This window comes from Corvus kubaryi, unplaced genomic scaffold (assembly GCF_017639235.1).
Source record: "Corvus kubaryi isolate FWS band 111438036 unplaced genomic scaffold, C.kubaryi_AGA036_p1.0 37341, whole genome shotgun sequence".
Taxonomy (NCBI): domain Eukaryota; kingdom Metazoa; phylum Chordata; class Aves; order Passeriformes; family Corvidae; genus Corvus; species Corvus kubaryi.
The window spans coordinates 11,090,533-11,111,528 of NW_024581112.1; the positions used below are offsets into that span (position 1 = coordinate 11,090,533).

The window sequence follows — 20,996 nt, forward strand, 5'->3', positions numbered from 1 at the left end:
AGTTAATTGAGCAAGAAACTAAGTTGTTTGTTTCCAGGAAAATATAACATGTGATAGCTATATGCCAAGTGGGAAGGTAAGCCAGTACCCCTTGGGGTGGTCAAGAAAAGCACATGGTTTACATATGAATAAGCAGATCAGATGAAAAAACATGCATATGAAAAGGAGATTATAACAAAGAAGGGGGGAAAAAGTCCCAGAGAAGAACCACTGATGATGATGGTGGAACTGAAACAAAACTTACCATGAATCACCTGTTATTTTTGATTACTGTGCAGCTGGAACAGTAAGTGGCAAGAGCTGATACAAAAGAAACATGTTTTCCTTACCTTTATGGTTACACTGGCCACATTTACGAGTTAACCTTTTGTGACTAAAGTGAGACTTACAGAGATAAATTAGTGGTCTCCTAAGAGGTTTTTGAAGTATTTTACTCATAACTTGCACAAACTCCTAGCTCTGCTTCAGAAATTCACAATGTACTTATCCCTAAATGGGCATCTCAGTCATGGTTTCAGCCTTCAAAACTTCAAAACCACGGCAAGGGATAAGTTCAAAATCCAACACTGCTAACATTTTCTAGGACCACCAACACAAAGATGATAAAGGACTTTGGTAATGCTACACTTGTTCATGAAGATGTGTGGAAAGCCTCTTAATCAGAAAAAAATCTAACATAACAGGAACACTCACCAGTGACTGCCGGAACAGAAAACACTTCTTTGGGTCAATCCCACAGGCAAGGATGGCAGCAGTGGTGTCCAGGATGTTCTGGCGCAGGACAGCTGGCTCCTTGGGCATGGTGAGAGAGTGCATGTCCATAATGCTGTAGAGCACTGAGCTGCACTTTTCCTGAAGATTCACCCAGTTCTGAATGGCTCCAAGGTAGTTACCCAGATGAGGGGTCCCAGTTGGCTGGATACCAGAGAAAATTCGATCCACACGCCTATTCTGTGACAAAGCATTGGCAAAATTAACACACACTTTTCTTTCTTACATATTCTTTTGTATTTTAAAGTAATTTTAAAAAGCCTCATTTATGCCTGTCTCTTCTCCCCTCCTGTCAGTGTATTAATGAATAAATGACCTCACAACTGATAATTACAGTAAGTCAGTTAAAATACTCTATCTTACAGCAGAGAGACTGACAACTACCATAATTTTGAGCTGTCAGACTGCATATGGAAAAAAAGACAGCTGTAAATAAGATTGGTGAAAAGTTGGTCTCAGAAACCAAGTGGTAGATTCCTTCATCTTCTTTTGCAACAAAGCCGTATGTTTCTCTTTAGTTTCTATATCCACATGTTGGTTTCTATATCCACTCTGATATAGAAACTTAGGGTCACAGTGTAGAGAAATTCAAACGTTTTTGTTGTAAACTCATGCAATGTCCCAGTAGATTGCCATCTTAACTCCCATGAACATTGAAGTCTTATTTTTCTAGCTGCAAAGAACATTTTGAGCAGTTCCTGAAAGAAACCTACTTCTTGACCCAAAGGTCAAAGAATATTGAAAGAGATCATCAAAGTTCTCAAACTACCCATTTTGGCAGCAATAGAATTTCTGCAAGAGCTCTACAAAGAAATACAACTATAGCTCAAGATCATACCTGGAATACTGTCTATGCATCAGGACCAGTAAAATGTCAACACTGGAAATGAGTTCACAGAGAAACAGCAAAAACAAAAAAAGACTGAGAAGCAGAGGTTGTGAGCAAAGATTAAAAAGCTTGAAACATGTATAGCTTGGCTAACTGACAGTTACCATCTTAGAAAGTTTGTTTTCCTGCATCCCAGCCCTCCATCTGACCATTTTCTCAGAGCCCCAAGCTGTCAGCATATGATCAATTACCTCCCCGACCTTCCCAAAGAATTCCACCATATTCAGAAGTAGCTCAGCAATGTTTTATGTGAAAATGCTTGTTACATGCCAAGCTGTAAGAGCATGCAAGATTGCTCAACTTATAAATGAGGGTCCCCCCCCCCCTTCAGCAAGCTGTACAATACAAATCCTCAGACTCAGTTGTGTGGCAGGATCATCAACTTCATTATGCCTGTGGCTGCATGATTTTTTTCCTGCTAACTTTTATGAGCAACATCTATAACTTAGCAGGAAGAATTTATTTACTGATGTAGTCTGTTTTCTTTTCTGTGAATCTCTTACAAATGTGTGTGGGAGAAAAAAAAGTCATACAACTATTAAAGCACACAAAATAGCAGTAAAAGTCAAGGCCAAGTACCATTATTTTTAACTATTTAAAAGGACTTCAAATTGACTTAAATAATTTTGACTCAGACTTAAGAAAAAATAATGAGAAAGTGTTTCCAAGTGGAATAGGACTTTTTTATTTTTAAGCATGATCTGTAGTTTAGAAAAGCCTAGACTATTTCTTTCAAAATTTGCTGAAAAATCCTCTGCTTTTAAGTAAGGCTGTTTTTCAGCTCAAGACAATTTTCTTACCCAATGTTTAAGTGTTTGTGCTGACAGACAAGAGCAGCTTTGGGCCAGCTGCCATGCTAATTTCTCCTGCTCACATAAATGCCTACACATGTAAGTCTTGATGGCAGCCCCTTCACCCCATCCCAAATATCTTCTTGACTTCTACTACATTCTTGAGTCAGTTTCTAAGTACTCTTGGAGAACCTCCAGCACAGGAGCCTTAAGGTAGTCACCTGAAGCAATGAAAAGCACACCCCTTCTTCCAACAGTAATTCCCGCTTCCAGTCCTTGTGCTCCAGTCCTTGACCACCCATGCGCCTCTTTTATCCATTACACAAAAATGGAGTTATGATACTCATCTCTCACTTGGCATTTGATTCCTTATTTCCTAGGAAACTACATCAGAGCATTTCTCACCACTCACACAATCCACTCACCTCCCACTAAGCTACTACCTGGCCTAGGACTGCAGTCAGCTTCGTGTTAACACTGAGAAGGGCCAGGTGCTCTCCTACAGAAGGAGGCATTCAACATTCCAACACATATAAACTAGATGGAGTCTTACAGAAACTTGGGATTCACTAGACTTCAGAGCTGTACTTTTATTCCTACAGGCCTAGAGCAGTTGCTAGGCAATGCAACAGGTACTTTACAGCCATAAGATCTGTCTTTTGATTCCTATGTTCCTTAACCAAGACAATAAGAAGTCAGGAAGAAAATAGTTGCCCACTAACATGGTGTTCTACCCCTAAGAGGATCCCAGAACAGCTGTCAACAGCTGTTGTTTGTCAGAGCACATAACATCTTCTCATGTCCATGTCATCCTTCACTAAGTTCAAATCTTGATGCTCCTTCCCACAATTACTTCTCCCCACAGTACTGCTTGCTTTCTAGTGCCCATTTATACGCCCGTTTAACAACGCTCTTCTTAAAAGGCCATACTTCTTACCGCCCTACTCTCCATTTCCTTACCAATTTCATCCCTCCTGTGTTCTTTTCTTCCTCCACTTGTGCTTTATACCCCTTGCTTCCCCAAAGAGCTCTTACATACAGCTCTTGATATACAGCTCTTACTGTACCATTATTACCATTATTACTACAAAGACAATAACAAGGCACAGAGAATGCCATGTTAAGGTTATTACTATTATTACTAATTAAGCTATTACTGCCTTGACTCCAATGACTTTATATAAAGTATGTTTTCCACCTGCACAGTTACAAAAGCTAAGAAACTTCATCAGGTGCCAGAAATCTACTATGGACCTGCATCAAGTAAAGTATGTTAGGATGACCAAGTTAAAGCATAGTGCAGAAACTTGCACATCTTCCAACTTCAGTCTAGTAAAAGACAGCATCACCTGAAATGCCTCCTAATGTTACAGCTTCTTTTCCCTGGGACCCTGAAGCTGGTGCTGCTTCAGTGCAGGAGCAGCTCTACTCCCTGGGGTAACTGTGTGTTATACCAGAAAGCAGGAATTTCTGTGCAGTCAGCACAGATCAGCTCATGTGCCAATACCCTGACCCAAAAAGTGCTGACACCCTGAGCCTGTGGAGAACAGTTCTGTCTAGAAACTTTGTCAGTACCCAAGTCAGGCAGACTCCATTCCCTTGCAGCCGCAGTCTTTGCTTCATATGTTTCCCATAACATGTTCATTATCTGCATTTTCAACTTCTCGGATCACTGTCCAGTTTGTAGATTATGTCACCATGAACATATTGGATGTATTGGCAAAATTGTGTCCCTTAATGTGAGTGTAATACACTCAATACATAAAAATGCAATAGTGACATTTAAATAGGCAGTTTGATAATGTCTTTCACCAAGAAAATACAAGACATCAGTGTCTCAGCATAAACCGTATGTTCAAATACCATACTAACTCCAAATATTCAAAGGCTAACAATGAGCTAATGAAAGGTAGGTTTGTTGTAATACTACATAAGTTAGCATCTGGTGACACACCACATGTTGAAAACACACGATGTACAATGTAAAATGGACACAGTTTCATATAAAGAAAGAACCAAGTTCTCTATTCATTAAAGAGAATACCTGTGAAGGCAAGCATGACATCTTTAATGGTGCTTTGTATGTTCGAATGGTAAACAAATGCTTACAAAAGGTTTGTTCAGTATAAGGGCAATAAATAGTAAGTGAAACATCAGAAACAAACAGTAGCAGTATTATATTCAGTCTAAGCTTGGCAATTACTTAACCTGAAGTACAGAATTCACAGAAATAAGTAAATCCAATCATGAAAACTGAGCTAGGCTGAACCTGAGTAAAGCATTAGCAAATCCATTACAAAGAACAAACCCATACTGGCTCCCAGCTGAGGGACCAGTTGACTAGAAGTCTTTCATCTTTAACTCCTTTGATTCCATTTAACAACATAAAGTACGAGAAGTTACAGCAAATAGGGCCGCATGAAATATTCCATTGTGTTAGCAGAAGTCTATATTAAAAAAAGCCCACACAAAACACCCTCAAATGAATCTTGGATTTCTTGCACTAAAAATATACAGAGAACATTGCTCCTTTGGAGAGAGTTTATGTTCCCTGTTTGTTCACTCTGTGAGAAGCAGCGGGCAGCATAGCAGCGTGGCAGGGGACTTCTGCCTGGTACCATGAAATCATGGGGCTGGAATGCACTTCAATGGAGCTGTTAGGTCAGGGGATGGGAGCTGTATGCACCAAAGTACTGGAGTTGGAAAAGGATAAAAACAAAAGGAGTGAAGACTTCCCAGTGGAGCAGAGTGAAAGCCACAAGACATGCAGCTCCAGCCCACAGGCACTCACTCATTCAGACATCTGTAGTAAGCACAGTGTGAGCCTGCTGCTCGTATGTTTAACTCTGTGTGGTGTGTGCACCTACACCAGTGGTGCTGCATCCTCACTCCTGTTAAGAGAGCAGTAGCTGACAGATGACTTAGCATTGACTATTTGTTTTCTCTCTACAAGACCACTGCACGGCAATTCTAACCACCACAGTGCATTTCTCAGCTGCATTACCAAATGAAGCTTGGCCCCAAACCCATTAAGGTTCAGGTGCTCTCTTACCTAACCTCCCTTTCATGATGAGATAAACAACTGCCACTCCTTATACTGAAAAAGTATCAGCATCTAAATGCTCTCAATCAGGAATAAGTATTATATTCTTATCCCAGACTAGGATGGCTGGTCTGGTCCCGCCATCCTGCAGCGCGGCCATATCCATTTTCAATGCAGAAGACGAAAGATGACAGCTTCCAAAAATTCAATGCTGCTCTCTTGGACCAAAGCAGAGCTTTTCTCTGTATGCCATATTGGTAGGAAGGAGAGCTACTACTGTCAAGGCCTCAATTCAGCAGTCAAAAACACAACCATTCCCCTTCATGAGATAGATGTGCCAGAACTGGAAGACACACCATAGCTGATAAAGGAGAAGATCCGTGCAGATCCAAGCATCCCGTGTTACAGACAATTCTTGGTATCCTGGTTACATCCTTGATTATCTGGATGTTTAGCTTTATGAATTCTGTGAATGCTGAACACAAGAACTTACCTGCTGAATACATGTATTTGCCTGGTACAGTCAAGAGAAAACTGCTTCTCATATATATAGTAAAATCGGTCATAAAACAGTTCCTCCTTTACAAAGAGTTACAGAAATAAAATCAAGTGAAAGCATTCACAAGACTTAAGTCTTCAGAATCTCTCTTCTTTACAACTCCACATGAATATTGCCATCACACACTTGAAATGACAGCAGACAAGCTCCAATTATAAGGAAACCTTATGCCTATGCTTTAATCTGCTTTGGGTTTTATAACCAGAGAAATGTAGTACCCATTCAAGGAGGTAAGAGAAAGCTGCCAGTAGACAAACAATTCCCAGGATTGTTTTCTCTTTTTATTTTGGCATAGGCATGTTATAAAATTACATAAGAGTATACATATAAGTGTGGCTGGTTAGAGTTCAGTTAAGACCTATTGTTTAACACAACAAACCATAAAATGATCACATTAACCCTGCCCTAGAAGTACAGAGGCAGTGCCTGTCAGCTTCTCAATCTACCCAGTCATAGGGGAGACAGATACATTTTCAAAATCAAGGAGGCTTTTGCTAATTATACCCTTGGAGTGACTGAAGGTAAGGACAAAGCTTTGGACTAACTAGTTTCTTTGGACTTTGTTCATGACTCTATCCCAGCAACCGAGCAGACAGGAGATAGGCTTATGCCTCCATCTGTAATACATCTTACAAATATTTTAATTTCTAAATAATAATAAAAAAAAACCCCTGACTCACAAGCTCGCCCTGGGCTGAAACAAAAGCAAGAGATTTTAGACCCAAACCCCACAATGTTACAGAAAATTATGACAGTATTACAAGAGCAGCTGCAACAGAAATCACCCCCCAAGCCACAGCGGTGCTTACAATTCACATGCTATAGCATTTAGCTGCTCTGCTTTATTTTAACAGCCATTCAGTTGGGGCAGAACAGGTGAAGAGCCAAGTGAGAGCCACGGCATCAGAGCTGACTCTAAACACAGGTGGTGGGCACGACAGAGAGAGCAGGAAGCCGACAGGAGAATCACTGCTGACATGTAGGACAGGGAAGATTGATGGCTTCCCTCTCTAGTTTTCCCCACTGTGTAGGCACGCAGGGGGTGGGGGAAAGGGACGGAGAAGCTGCTGTGCTGGCGACATAACACACCACAAGCCTCCACAGCACCAGCGCTGATTAATGAGACTGGAACGACTCAGGAAACAGCAAAGGATCATTCACAGACTTTGCTCTTGTTATAATTTTATTCGTGGGGATTCATTTTGCCCCAGCTGTCCCAAGCTGAAGAAAGTTCAAATTTGCCAGAGGAAAAGAAAATGTGGAAGTCAAAGGGAAGAAAGAGCAGCATAAGCAAACACAGACATGCATAAAACACAAAAATTGGAAAATTTGAAATTTTGAACATGAAGACCTTCTCAACAGGGATCAAAAAGAGAAGAAAAATAAAACCAAAACAACACAACCAAAAACTTGCTCCAACCTCAGAGACAAAAGAAATTCTTTGGCTGACAAAAGTCACCAACTACTGCATCTTTTGCATCTGTCTACAATTTTTCTATTTCCCTTATTAATACTTGGCAACTTCAAAGCTCTGGTTGCTAAAATAATATGCTTGTCTGTTAACACTGGCTTAGAAAAACCTGTCTTGAGACAGTTATTAAGCAGCAAAATGAAGGAAAGCCAGACAAGTCAGATTTTACTAGCTAAAGCATAAATTTTAAAGCCTAATTGGGACAATTTAAGTATTAATGTTAGAGAAAGAAAAAAAATTAAGGAAAAGGGAAACTTAGGAGCAGTATATGTACTACTTACTTTGCTTCATTTATTGTTTTTAATGCAATTACTTCTCTGCAAACTTGCTGTGGAAAATTTTCAACATGTTTATTTTGATCTGATAATTCAATATGTCAAATACATCTGGTACAAATGCTATTTCAACACGCTTAATTCTTAAAATGAGAGACTAAAGATCTAACATTAAATTAGAAAGAAACATATTTATACCAGAGCAAGTTTTCAGATAAATAGCTTCGGAGAAAAGATTAACCCATTGCCCAGAAACTGAACTAAATTAAGATTTAAACAGCACTGCCTAGTACCCCTTTCTTGAATGTCAAATGCACTCATATTTAAGCTTCAGTAGGACTTTAATATTTATATTTCAAATGAGAAACACATTTAAAGGAGGAACATTTACAGCACATACTAACCCCACCCTATAAATTTAACTCTGCCCTCTAGGGCTAGCAAAAGAACTCAGTGTGACTGCGGCTGGGTTAGGCTGCCCTCTCATGCTGCCTTGTTACAGATGACTCAGCAAATGGCTCCTTTCATGTGGCTCACTGCATCCCGCAAATGGATTCTCTCATTTGCTTTATGAGCCCCACGTGCCACTCGGGGTGCTAATGACAGCTGCACTGACAGACACGGGGATTATCTACAGCAGCTTGCCACAGTTCCTGCCACCACACACCACAAGGTACCTCTGGACCTGAGGGAACCGTGGACCCTTCCCTCCCGTGTCGAGTGGAACAGGAGATACAACCTCTGGTTAGGGACTTGGAGACAGCCAGCAGCCTCCTGGCTCAGAAGAGCTGGCTCCAGTTCTCTGCAGAGGCCTAGGACACGAACCTGTGGTAACATCTGTGCACAGCTGGTGAAGGAACCAAGCACTGGGTCTGCACGGAGCCAACAGAGGTCACCAGTCTTACCCTAAACCACAGTGTCTTCCTTAGCAAGCACACAGCCTAATAGTCGTTATTTTTTGTGCTGTGCTCCTTACAGTTCTCCACATCAATTTGAAGGACAGCACATCACATCAGCATGTTAGAACTCCTGTTCAAAGCGGAGCCATAACCCAGCTACAGAGCAGGTCCAATGCACACTGAAACATGCACTACTTCTGCACCACCTGGGTTTCAAAGGTGTGCACAGAACTGCAATTCATGGCCTCAAATGCTGCCCGATGCAGCCTTAACCCTGGTTAAAGATTCTCAAACCACTTACTTGCCTTTTTAAAGCTGGGGCAATAAAGTTTCTCCAGTCAAACTATTGAACCATAGACATTAGCTGCAGGTTGTATCAGTCCGTTTCACCCAGGGCAGGTGAAAGGCTAAAGGAATTAATAACAATATATTTTAAAAACTGCAGTGGAAGGAAGGTGCTAAAAGACAAACCAAATTAGTGCCTCACTGACATGAAGCTGCAGCAGCAGCTAAACCTGGTGAACTATCAGCAGGAACCTTCCAGCCAGACAGGCAAGGAAGGAAGGTAAGGTCAGATTGGTACATTCTGCATCCAAATCCATCAGATGATGCACTCAATGCTCAAAAGCTGAAAACTTCACAGTTCCAGTACTGCAGGCATTGCTTGGAAGAGGTGGCACCAGGGAAAAGGAGAGGGAGAAGCAAGACAACCTTTGTTACACTGTGGAGAAAACCCCTAAGACACAAATCCATATAAAAACTAGCTTACTGTTCATTGAACAATGTGGCTGAACCAGCAACAACCAAAGTTTTTAGGCACAGGTGCCTCCTGGAAACAGCTCCACAAAGCACCCATCAGGTCTGGCTTCCTTCTGACCCAGCTGCAGCCCCATGGACTAGCACAAAGCCCACTGGCATGGAAGCACTGAGCCAGGGAGCTCACAGCCAACCTCGTGCTCCACTCTGGGACCTCAGAGTTACTCTGTATCAGTCAGCTCAACTTCAATTCCTGGAAAAATACGGGAACAAATAATGAACTTTGAAGAAATTACAGAAATAACAGCAGACAGCAGTATTTCTCAAGAACTAGTGCATCTCAAGAACTCTGATAGCCTCCCATAGCACAAGAGATGCTAGAATGGAGAAGCAGTACTAAAGGTTATATCCTGATATTCATTAGGTTCCAATGCTATCTCAGTTTCCGACAAGCTAGAGAAATAACACCTCAAACACAATATTATATGTTGGGGGTGAAACTGGAGAGAGAAAAAATCCTGAAAACGGCACTTACTGATGGCTTACAGCGGTTGGGAAAAGATATATCAAATACAGTTTTGCAGGGTTTTGTCCTGGGTCCAGTATTATTTGATATTTTTGTATCTCCATTAGTAATGTGGATGATGAAATAGAGTATTAATTAAATCTGCAGACAAAACAAAGGATGATAAGGGCTCAAAATAATCTTGACAAAGCAAAGAAATGGTCTGAAAAACCAGAATGCTATTTATCAGGCAAAAGTACACAAATTTATACAGGAAAGTCTACTCAGCCACACAAACACAGGAAGGAGAACAGCTGTCCAGGCAACAGCTACAGAACAGGGTCTGGGGTTTGTAATATTTCAGAAGGTGAGCATGAATCAATACCATGCAGTTGCAAAACTACCACATTTGTAAACTATACCAAAAATTGCACGGGACTATATGAATAGGATGAAAATCCAGGAGACAGAAAACAATTTGCTCATCTTACTCAGGATGAGGATGCCCTCAAGCTGGAGAGCTTGGACAGTTTAGGTCCTGTATTTCAAAACAGTGGTAGAAAGAGGCCATAGAAGTTCAACCAAATCCAATGAGTGACCTGAAAAAAAAGACTGCACGAAAGCCAGAAATGCTTTTAGCCCAGTGGAAGGAAGACTGTGAAAGTAAAAGCTCTTAAACAATGAGCTTAAGGTGAAGTAAGAAAGATTAAGATCAGATGTAAAGAAAAGCTTCCAAGAGTAAGAAACAGAAAGCATTTCAGAAGACTGCTTACAGAGGTACTTTATTAAAATAAATAAATAAATAAATAAATAAATAAAATGTGTTGATAAAGATGTAAGGGCACTCAATTTTTATTTTGGGTCAGGGGAAACACCAGATCACCTCAAAGAGGGTCTGTTCCAGTCCTCTGAGCCCATATTTTGACACAGGCAGGATTAAAGCCAAAGTGAGATGACCAAAGAGGATGGAAAAGGAATCAGAATTCTATTCAGATAGATTAGATCTCATGGCATTTGAAAATTCAACAAAAATGTAAGAATTGAGGCCTTTTCACTGATAGCAGCTAAACACTGACAAGCTTTGAAAAACCATTCTAAAAATGTTGAAAGATGGGAAATACAAGTCAATAAAATGTTGTTGAAAGATGGGAAATACAAGTTAACATTTAAACATTTGTAAACTGGTACATGCCCACATTTAAAAATGTACATTGCTCAACAGAATAAATGTGATAGCAGCAAGTGAAGAATTAAAACTTATTTTGCTACAAGATACATGTGGAACTGTCAAAATGCAGTGAAAAATGTAATATATTTCTAAATTATAAATATAGATTATTTGATATATGAAAGGTTCTGTGATTTTAATATATTACACTATTCTAAGTATCAAAACCTTCACAACCTTGAAGCAAAACAAACCAGAAGGCTAAAGAATGCCCTCAAAACTAAATACTTCCCTCACAGAGAAATTAGAGAAGTTTTATGCTTTTGATCACAGTAGTATCCAAATCTCTTAAAACATCTGATTGCTCTTGCTCTTTCTCTGACCTCTAGCTGAAAGAGATTTTATTGTATTTTTTTATATATTTTCTTCAAGTGAGGAGTCAGCTTGTTACTAAGATTGCCCTATGGGATATAAACAAAGAATATCGACTTACATCTAGAGAGATGTTTTTTAAAAAATATTTTTTGTTTGTAATTACCATGTTTCTTCAGAATATTGTCCTAGAAACTCAAAGAGTAGTTCATTTCCTCTCCATTATTTTATTTGGCAATTTCCTGTAGCAAGGAAAAGTTGGCTTCATTTCACATGGGGCCAAAATTAACACAGCTGTTCAAAAACTTTCACCTTGTGGTCACAGCATGAAATTCAACTCAGGTGAATAGGAAAGTTTTAAAACCACCTGATGGATGTTGAGAGGCCTTAGAATGTGGAAATATCAGTAAATTCCATAATGATGCACACATGCACAAAGAAAATGCTACAGCTGGTCCTCCTTGTCTATGCTGGAATTTAAATATTTTAGACACAATAATCACACTTGTATCTGGGACTTCTAGGGAATTTAAAGAACTTTTTCTGGAGCTAGATAATCTCACAGACTGCATTTAAACTGTTGTTATCAGTGCAGGCTGGTCCTGAAATCACCAGGCTGGGCTGTTTCCACAGAAAGAACAAACAAGAGATGAGCAATGGATGAGGGGGACAAACACAAGTGTTCATTTGTGCTCAAGTCAAGAGGATGCAGCCAAGTGAGATGAGAATGGTAACAGCAAACTGTGACTTGCTTATTGGACCCCCTGGGTCCAGCAACATCAAATGAAAGTTCCCTAGTTCGTGTGTGACATTCACTGCTTTGCTTGTCCTAAAGAGGAGATGTTTCTTGCTGACTTACCTGTATTATTCAAACTGGCCCACAGGAAGCCAGGCAAATTACCAGCTCTCAGTTTGGGTGTACGCTGCGGAATATATCAGTGTAAAAAGAGCCCAAGGGTTTTTACTGTTGGTATCCCAGGGATGTGTAATACTCCATTTTCTTTGAGTACTGGCAAGTATTCTGAATACTGGAGACTTACAATGTTGCATGGTCAACTGTGAAAATGTCCCTCTGGAGGGAGTGACAGCACCTCTAGCTGCTGTGACCTGGCTTAATGCTTGATGAACAGGAGTCAGAATGCTGACATTGCTTTAACTTTGCAAATATCTGAAATGTAGATAGGGTTAAAAAAACACCCAACAAAACACTCCAGTGGAAGTACATGAAGAGCAGAATGTGAACTTGACTGCACAACTTACATGGGCTAATTTGTTGCCAGCAGAGATGCAAAATGAGATTTGGTCAGGAATTCAGAGGGCTGGACCCCTCATTCCCTTTACATAAGCAACAAAGAGGCTTTGAAATGTTTGAAACTGTTTTGTTCTTCCATGCAAACGGAAAGCACCCTATGGATGCCTATTAAGTAAAGTCTTTCCACATCTTGGCAAGTATGTTATTTCAAGAAAAATATTTGCAAATGGATAACCCAATTCAAGAAGAAGTCAAAGACCACCTTTGAAAGAAACTTTGATGTGGCTATAAAAAGATTATATTTAGGAAGGACAGTATAACGTGGTCCTGTTGTCAAAAGTTTGTACCTCCCCATATTTCTTTGCTGTTTTTTGTATAAAAAGCAATGCTGGTAAGCAGAGAAGTGAATGCCCATGAGACGTAGGATTAAGGCAGAATCCCTGAAAAGAACTGCTCCCGACTGTTGGATAAAGACAAAACAGGCCATTTAGCAATCTCACTGCCAAAGGACAGGGATATTGGAACATCCACAAGTGTGAAAGCAAATGACAAAAATAGTTGCTATGTGAACCTGTGGTGAAATCATCAGGAAGCGTGGAATCTTTTATTAATGAGGAAATGCTGCTATATCTTTCCCAAGGTACAGTATCATGTACAGATTTCAAAGTCAGAACTATGCACCTGGCAAAAGGAAAAAGATGATGGTGAGACTAGGAAGTTGTGAAGATATCTGCAATTCATTTTCTTTTTTAATGCTGTCCAACAACCTTCAAATGAGATTAACAGGTCAGCCAGACTCTGAGGACAACACTATAGACCAATATACAATATTTGATTGTCACTGAGTGTATGTGATCAGAAACAACAATGATGATCAGAACAACACATGCTCCATCTGTCAGAACGGCAGAATGTATACAATTTCATCTCATTTCAGCTTCTGAATACTTCTGGGAATTGGAAGAATCTTACAGAAGCTCTGAGCTTCAAAAATGGAAATTTAGCACTATCCAACTCTAAGATCCTTCTGCACAGGAATGTAAATATTGACACCCACCTACGTAAGTGGTGGCTTACCACACTTTGACATATCAATAAGAAGCATTTAATTCACCTTCTAATCTGTAGTGTAAGGCTCCAAACCACTTATCCATAAACAATACAGGTAGTCTAAACAAAAAGAAATTCCTAGTCTGAACAGTTATCAAAGTGTCATCTAAATACAAATGAAGCACAGCAGGGTTTTATCTGCCTGTTACAAAGATAACATCCTTGCAGTAGTTTATAACACGAGCTACGTGAAACACCATGAAAACTGAGGAAACCCCAATTTTTAAACTTCACACAACCCTTATTCTTCATTCAGTTATTGTGCAGACATCACTGAAGGAACTGGATCAACTTCACCACTCTATTGCTTTGGCCAGCTCCAAGGAGCAGATGCAGGCCCTAGCATAATTCAAAGAACTTGAAGCTAAAAGTAAAAGCAGACATTTAATTTCTGGTAGCAATCATCACATTTCAGCACAAGAATGAGGGAAATGAGAAAGTAAGTATATATATTTCATTGTCTATTTTTGTGTGTATACATATATACAAATATGTATCTATTTCCTCTCCCATGCAGTGAGAAATTCAGGGCACTCTCAATGTGGATATCTATCTCCAGGGGCAAATATATATTTAATCCTCTCCAGTGGATATACAGATCTGCCTGATACAGCAGAAAATCATAAAATCTGCTTTGTGATTTGTCTGAGTTGGGGACTCCAAGAATGATACTGTTAGTCAAGGGCTCAAATAATCAAAAGGAAAACAATTTCAATTCACTGCACAACTCAAAAAATGTATGATCTAAGGTGGCTTAACTGACTTAATGCTTGGGGTTTTTCTTCACTTCAACTTCTGATCCTACTGCAATTTGAGTCAATTCCACAAAATGTTTGTTCATCTAACCCTAGAGTCGCAGCATAAACCACAACTTGTGTCATGGAAAAAGTAATTGTTGAGTGTCAAGAATAGCACTTGCTGTATTAGTAAATGGAAATTCTATCTGCCAATGGAACAGCATTAAAACAGGACTCCAGTCTCCTGTCTAGAGACAGAGGTGATCTGCTACAGACTGCCTCACAATGCTTGTTCAGCACATGCACTGGAGAAATTTACACAAAACTTCAGCATCCACGATGGCCAGAGTAGCATCTTTCATTAAACTCACTGTACAAAATATGTTAATAAAACCAGAAGTCCCTCAAGAGAAAAAACAGGCTTAGTCAAGACACTGGAAGCAAGGGCCAGAGGGGGAAAAGAATGGTGGGACTCTACCCAAGCCCTGCCAAGATGCCAGAATAAAGGGCTGTTTCCTGCTAAAACAATCTATGTTTGCCAGATTTTATTGTTAGAACTCCATTATGGAAATGAATAGGACCCGTTCATGCATCAAAGATCCTTCATTTCTGTCTAAAATGGGGGCTCTCTCTGTGCAGCTACAACAGTGGTCAAAATCCACTAGAGACAAGGCATTAAGCAAGACAGATTGCAAGAAGTCTTTCTACAACTGAAAGTCTGATAAATCTGAGTGGAAACCTGAGCTCTCTCAAATCCAGTGAAATCCCAAGAAATGTATATTCTCCCTGTATAGTAACTTGCCTTCAGCTCTGGAGATGATACAAAAGCTAATGATTTCATTCTTGCATTAAGAACTATTCCACTGCTTTATCTGAAAGATAAACCAGTTTCCCTAGAGGATTAAACGTATTTAGTTATTGTTTACTTATTTATTTAGCTATTTAGTGATTAGAATAAAAACAAGCGACTGATGAGGAAAAACCTCCATTCCAATCTGAATAGAAGACACTAGAGGTTTAATCCAAAGGCTGGAATATGTTGCTAAATCCAGTTGATTTCATAAGGATCTGGGTAACTAAGTAACTTTTTAGTATCTGTGCCCAGTAAAAATGGCAAACAATATTAAAAGCAGGAAAATAGGAAAAATTAAAAAAAATAAAAAGACACCAATTTCTACATATGAATCCACATAGAGGTTACCTTAATTGGAAAGAATTTCCCAAATCACTTAGATCTTTCATAAAGGTCCTGTATATTACAATATATTGAACCAGCCCATACTGGACACCAGAAAACATCAGGGAACAGGTATTTGCATTTCCAGCCTTTTTTCCTCAGTCAAAAGCACTTAGCTGCTACTTCCAACCTTCATGCTCTGTAGAAGAAAGAGATGCAACACAAGGGACTGTCACAATCATAAATCCAGGGCAAGCACTTAAAAATCTGCCTGTTCATCCATCAATTTCAGCACACAACTGTCTGGACAGGCATTCTGAAGTTGACCTGCTGCAGTAACCTGGGTATGTGTGCAGCTTGTTACATGCACCTGGGGACTCATTTCATTAGTGGTTAACAAAGTGACCCCTATGTGACAGCAACAAATTCAAGATGGGAACATGGATGCTTTAAAACTGTTTGCATTTCATTTATAACACATCTGAATAATACTAAAAATTGAGCTCTCTCTCCCACTGTAGTTTTAACTACAATCTTTGAAATCCTTAAGGATTAGGGTCTGGTAATTTCAGTAACTTCCTTTCTCTGGAGTCCATATGGTAACTATACCTAAAAATTTTGAAGATTTAATTTGCAGTCTGGGAAAAAGCATTTTAATGGTCTTCTCCAAAACAACCCTTCAATTTTTATCTAACTGCCTTTTTCAGAGCCATCTTTGTTAAAAAATATGAAACATGACCAGTCATTAACATGACTATCACAGTAACAATGGAGCGATCAGGTGCCCTGAATACAGAAGGAACAATACTTCCTCAAAAAAAGTAAATCAAATTTCATCAGACCCAAACAATCTGAAGATCTCCTCTTAAAGCACTGACAATACTGGCCACAGTCACCAAGGTTCAGCACAGTCACAGAGGCCCAGCAAAGCATCACAAGACCAAAAAAGGAAAAATGGCATTCCCATCTTCAAAAATCCCGGAAAAGAGGAGCAGTCTGAGAGGTAGTCTGCTTAGCATCAATACTCAGTGAACAAAACCCATCTTTTGCAATTCCCTAGAAGACAACTAGAGGAAAACAACAGCAAATGAGGATTTGTAAAGAGCAAAGCATGCCAGATTAGTCTTACTAGCCTTGAGACTCATTAGCCTGCTCCAGCAGGGGAAAATGTAGTAAATGCCTCTTGATTTTAGCAGCACCTTTGTTCATGAACTGTAAAGCAAATCAGAGAAACTACATTCAGGGATCTATACTGTGGTATTTTTTTAAAGACACTGACACAGGTGAAGAAACAGATACATTCCTAAATAAACTGCTAAGATTACCAGTATATTGACTAAGATTGCTTGGATTTGAAGATTCTGTACTTGCAGTGGTCCTGACTAAACATTCACCAGAGATATTTTCTGTGCAACACTCACCAAAAGGTAGAAGAAACATCCTTGGAATGGTGAAACTCAAACCAATTTCCTCTTTGTATGACCTGGAGAGTGTGTGCTGGAGTCAGTGTCTTGAGTTTCATTACAGCAAATCCAACTTTGAGTGCCAGAAAAGAAAAAAAGAAGACTAAATTCTAGCACCAAAGAGGGAAGGATTTTGTCTTAAAAAATATCAACCCTTGTGGCTGGAAGACGCAGTTCTGTACCACATAAAGCTAAAAGAGAATCCACTTTCTGATGCATCACTCCTGTGAAAGTTGACAAGAGATGAAGGTTGCAGGACATCAAAATGCACAGGTTAGCAACAACAATACAGCCAGTAACAGATCCTGTGTGAAGGCCAGGGAAGGCTTTCCTACCAAAGAGGAAAGACTAGGGTAGGAGAAAAGGCAGCAAAATGAGAAGTTCTTCTTTTCTTTAAAAGATATTCTCAGGAAGAAAAGCAATACAGGTATTGGAGTATTCTTACAGTAACTGTAATAACTACTTTGTTACTAGATAACTACTTTAATACTAGAAAAGAAAAATGATGCCAAAGACTCCTTCTTGAAAGCAAATAACATCTAAATGTATACTTCCAGCTGAGTGTCTGGAAAGCCACTTAGTGATGCATGAGACCCTACTATCAAAAGCAAGACCTTGCCATTCCTCTACTTCATCTCTGCAGCCAGGACTAAACCTAATCCATGTTTTATCAGGACGTACACCAACAACTGACTGACTCACCTTAGATTAAATTTTCCTACTGACAGGTTATGCCACAGTTGGATTTCTCATAATTTTATCAGTAATTCCCTGGAGTACCTGTAGTTGCCATTTTTAAGAGTGTCTCATCAAAGAAACAGACTTGATGAAATGACTTTCTATAACCCTAGCTTAGGGACCACTGAAGAATTTGGGAAATAAGCTTTTAAAAGTCAAGATACCCCAAACATAATTAATCTCTCCAACAAAACATTACTTTCTGCTTAACCACATATATTATGCCTACAAATTTTAGCTGTGTGCTAGAAATATGTACAACAAAAAGTACAGAGCAACTTTTCCACAGCATGGTAAATCCAGCATAGCAATGAACTGTGCACTACAGCGAAACAAAGCTGGAACCACATAAATTACGTCTTCTAGTGACTACGACCACATTATCAAATGCTTAAACATCAAAACTATGAGGGTGCCAGTAGACACACTGCTCAAGCTTCAAGGCAAACACTTTTCCAGCTTGGAATTTGAATACTCCTCATCAGCAGGCAGCAAATACATGATCTGTTCCAAGCTGTCTACCAAGTAGCTGAACCACTCCAGAGTCCAGCCTGGCAACATGAACAGCATAAATAAGGAAGCTGTTTTTTCCCCTCAATTCTTTTGAAGATGCACTGTAAGTACCTCTTCAATTCCAGTGCAATTCTTTCCAGATAGATGTAAGAGGGCACTTAAAGTGAGAGAGAAAAGTAATAAAATCCCACAACCTACAGGACTCACAAATTTAAAACCAGAGCAACAATGCAAATTACTACTGTTAGTTGAGGGTGGGTGATCTGAAGCTATACAAAGTTGGTCAGAGCACGGTGCTATTAACACGAGGGTTGTGGGTTCAATCCCCATATGGGGTTTTACTTAAGAGTTGGACTGGATGATCCTTGCAGGTCCCTTCCAACTCAGAATATTCTGTGAATCTGTGAACCAACACTAACTTTGTGCTTCTTTTCTTTTAAATGAAAACATTTAAAGAATAACAAGAAGGAAGCACATTCTCAGACCTATCACACCTAAAGACATCATGGCAACAGCAGCCAGGTGATAAAGCACCTGGTACGTAATCTTGACCTGACAGCTGACTCAGATGTGGCAATAAAATGCACATCAGAGTAAATATTAATATACAACATGAACCATGTTCACTCAGAGTAGATTTCTTTATTATGCAAGATAAATCAGATTTCGTCGCTAGAGGAATGAAAGCAGGGGAGGGCATCTGCTGTGATACTGAACAGACCCAAAGAGTCACCATGTGCATGAGGAAAGATAAGCATATTCAAATCCTTTCAATATTTTTCAAGGAACTTTTGAGTTCTAAAAATAATGAGTGGTTTGAGGTATCTTCGCAAGACCTGCTTTGGCAACATATTACTGGGACTGTGCAACTGTTCAAATTTTAAGTGTTAGAAACCTAGGAAGATTTAAGAACATGTAAGTGAAATTAAATCAAAGCACCTCAAGACATGGAAACACCCAACAAGTTTATCGAGTATGCCATATTGAGATTCCTTAGCTCTTCTATATTGTTACAGTTCAACGCAATCTTATACATAAATGAATTCTGAAAAAAAAAATACAAGCAGAATCCTTACTTCTGCCTCACACTAACGAAGTAGTATGAAGAACGCAGTTACTAAGTAAAATATCAGTTACCAAAGTTTCATATAGAATAACAGGTTCTTCCTCTTTTGCTTTCACTCTACCTCGTCAACAGAAAGGGCAGAATCAAGGTTATCTGCATGGTATTAGCTGTTTTAGAACGTAACGAAACATGCCTTGATTTCTCAAACTTCATTAAAAAATCCTAGTTCTGAAATAGTCCTGCAATGCGTAGTTTACCCAGATTCACCACTATATACACCAACTTTTTGTGCACTAGTGTGTGTTATAGCTTGACGTGCTCAAAATATCAGCTCCATGGCCGAGGGTAACAGAATTCACTTGCTGCAAATTCATAGACAATACAGATTACATCGAGAAACTGTAAGGCATCTTTGATCTTCTTCTTACCCTATTTATTTCTTCTCACAAGGAACATGAGACATATCTACCCTGGTACTCATTCTGAATAATGTGTTCCTTTATTGAAACATACCATACTATTCAGGATTTGGATGACGTGCGAAGAGCAAGATTTTAATGAAAAAGCCAATTGTCCAACTAGGGGAAACATTCTCTAAAGTGATGCAACATTAGTATTATTGTAATCAAATTCTTCCACTCATTTTAAAAACAAGGCTACAAGCTACATAAAGATTTCTAAGGAAGCTATTCATAGACATAAAACTTTACGAAGGAGGCTGCCTACCAACACAAGGTCACTGAATATATACCTACCTGACTTGGCTGATTGCTTAGGGTTATCTTCCAAAAATACAATCAATGCAATCAGATGTTCTTTTATTTCAATTTTCTAATAGAATGGGGGGGAGTGAGAGGGGGGAAAGGTCCTGATGGTTACAATAAAAATCCCAAACGTGTTAAAGAAATTTAGACACTACTACACCCCACTGAGGTCGTGTAAGTACCAAGGGAAGGGGCTGACATACGTCCATTCAGACACCTATGCGGTTTGGTTTTTTTCTTTCCTGCTGGAGAAGACAGGAGTTTGTAGCCAGTAGGTGCATTTAAAGTCGAAAGGGAAGAAGAAAAGACCACCGCTGAAATCCCGCACAACGCCCAGCGCTACCTCAGCGCTCGAACGACAACCAAGTCGCCGGCACTCGCCGGCTCAGGCCTCCTTCTCTCCCGCTCCCCGAGCGCCCCGCGGAGTCGAAGCCCCTGCGGCTGAGCGGAGCCAGCGAGAACCAGCCGGCAAGCGGGAGGGACGCTCCCTGAGGCGGGAGCGACCGGCGGGGAGCGCGGCTCCCCGAGGGGCGGCGGGAGCCGGCCCGGCCCCGCCCCGCGCCCCCCGCATGCGCGGAGCCGGCCCGCGGCACGGGGCGGATGGCGGCTGGGCCGGCCCCCCCCGACCCCCGGGGAGCCGCGCTCCCCGCCGGTCGCTCCCGCCTCAGGGAGCGTCC

General features: G+C 40.1%; 1 protein-coding gene across 2 annotated transcripts in view; it reads right to left on the reverse strand.

The window, feature by feature from the left end:
* WARS2 (tryptophanyl tRNA synthetase 2, mitochondrial) overlaps positions 1-20,996 on the reverse strand; it is a 45,748-nt gene that overhangs the window by 24,106 nt on the left and 646 nt on the right. The window contains exons 1-2 of one of the 2 annotated variants that reach the window (XM_042031195.1): positions 20,311-20,802; positions 694-951 (exon numbers count right to left, since the gene is read on the reverse strand). In XM_042031195.1, coding sequence (XP_041887129.1) covers positions 694-822 — 129 coding nt within the window. In that variant the 5' untranslated portion in view covers positions 823-951; positions 20,311-20,802. Of the gene's footprint in view, positions 1-693; positions 952-20,310; positions 20,803-20,996 lie in introns of those variants that run through there. The other variant, XM_042031194.1, reaches the window with a different exon arrangement.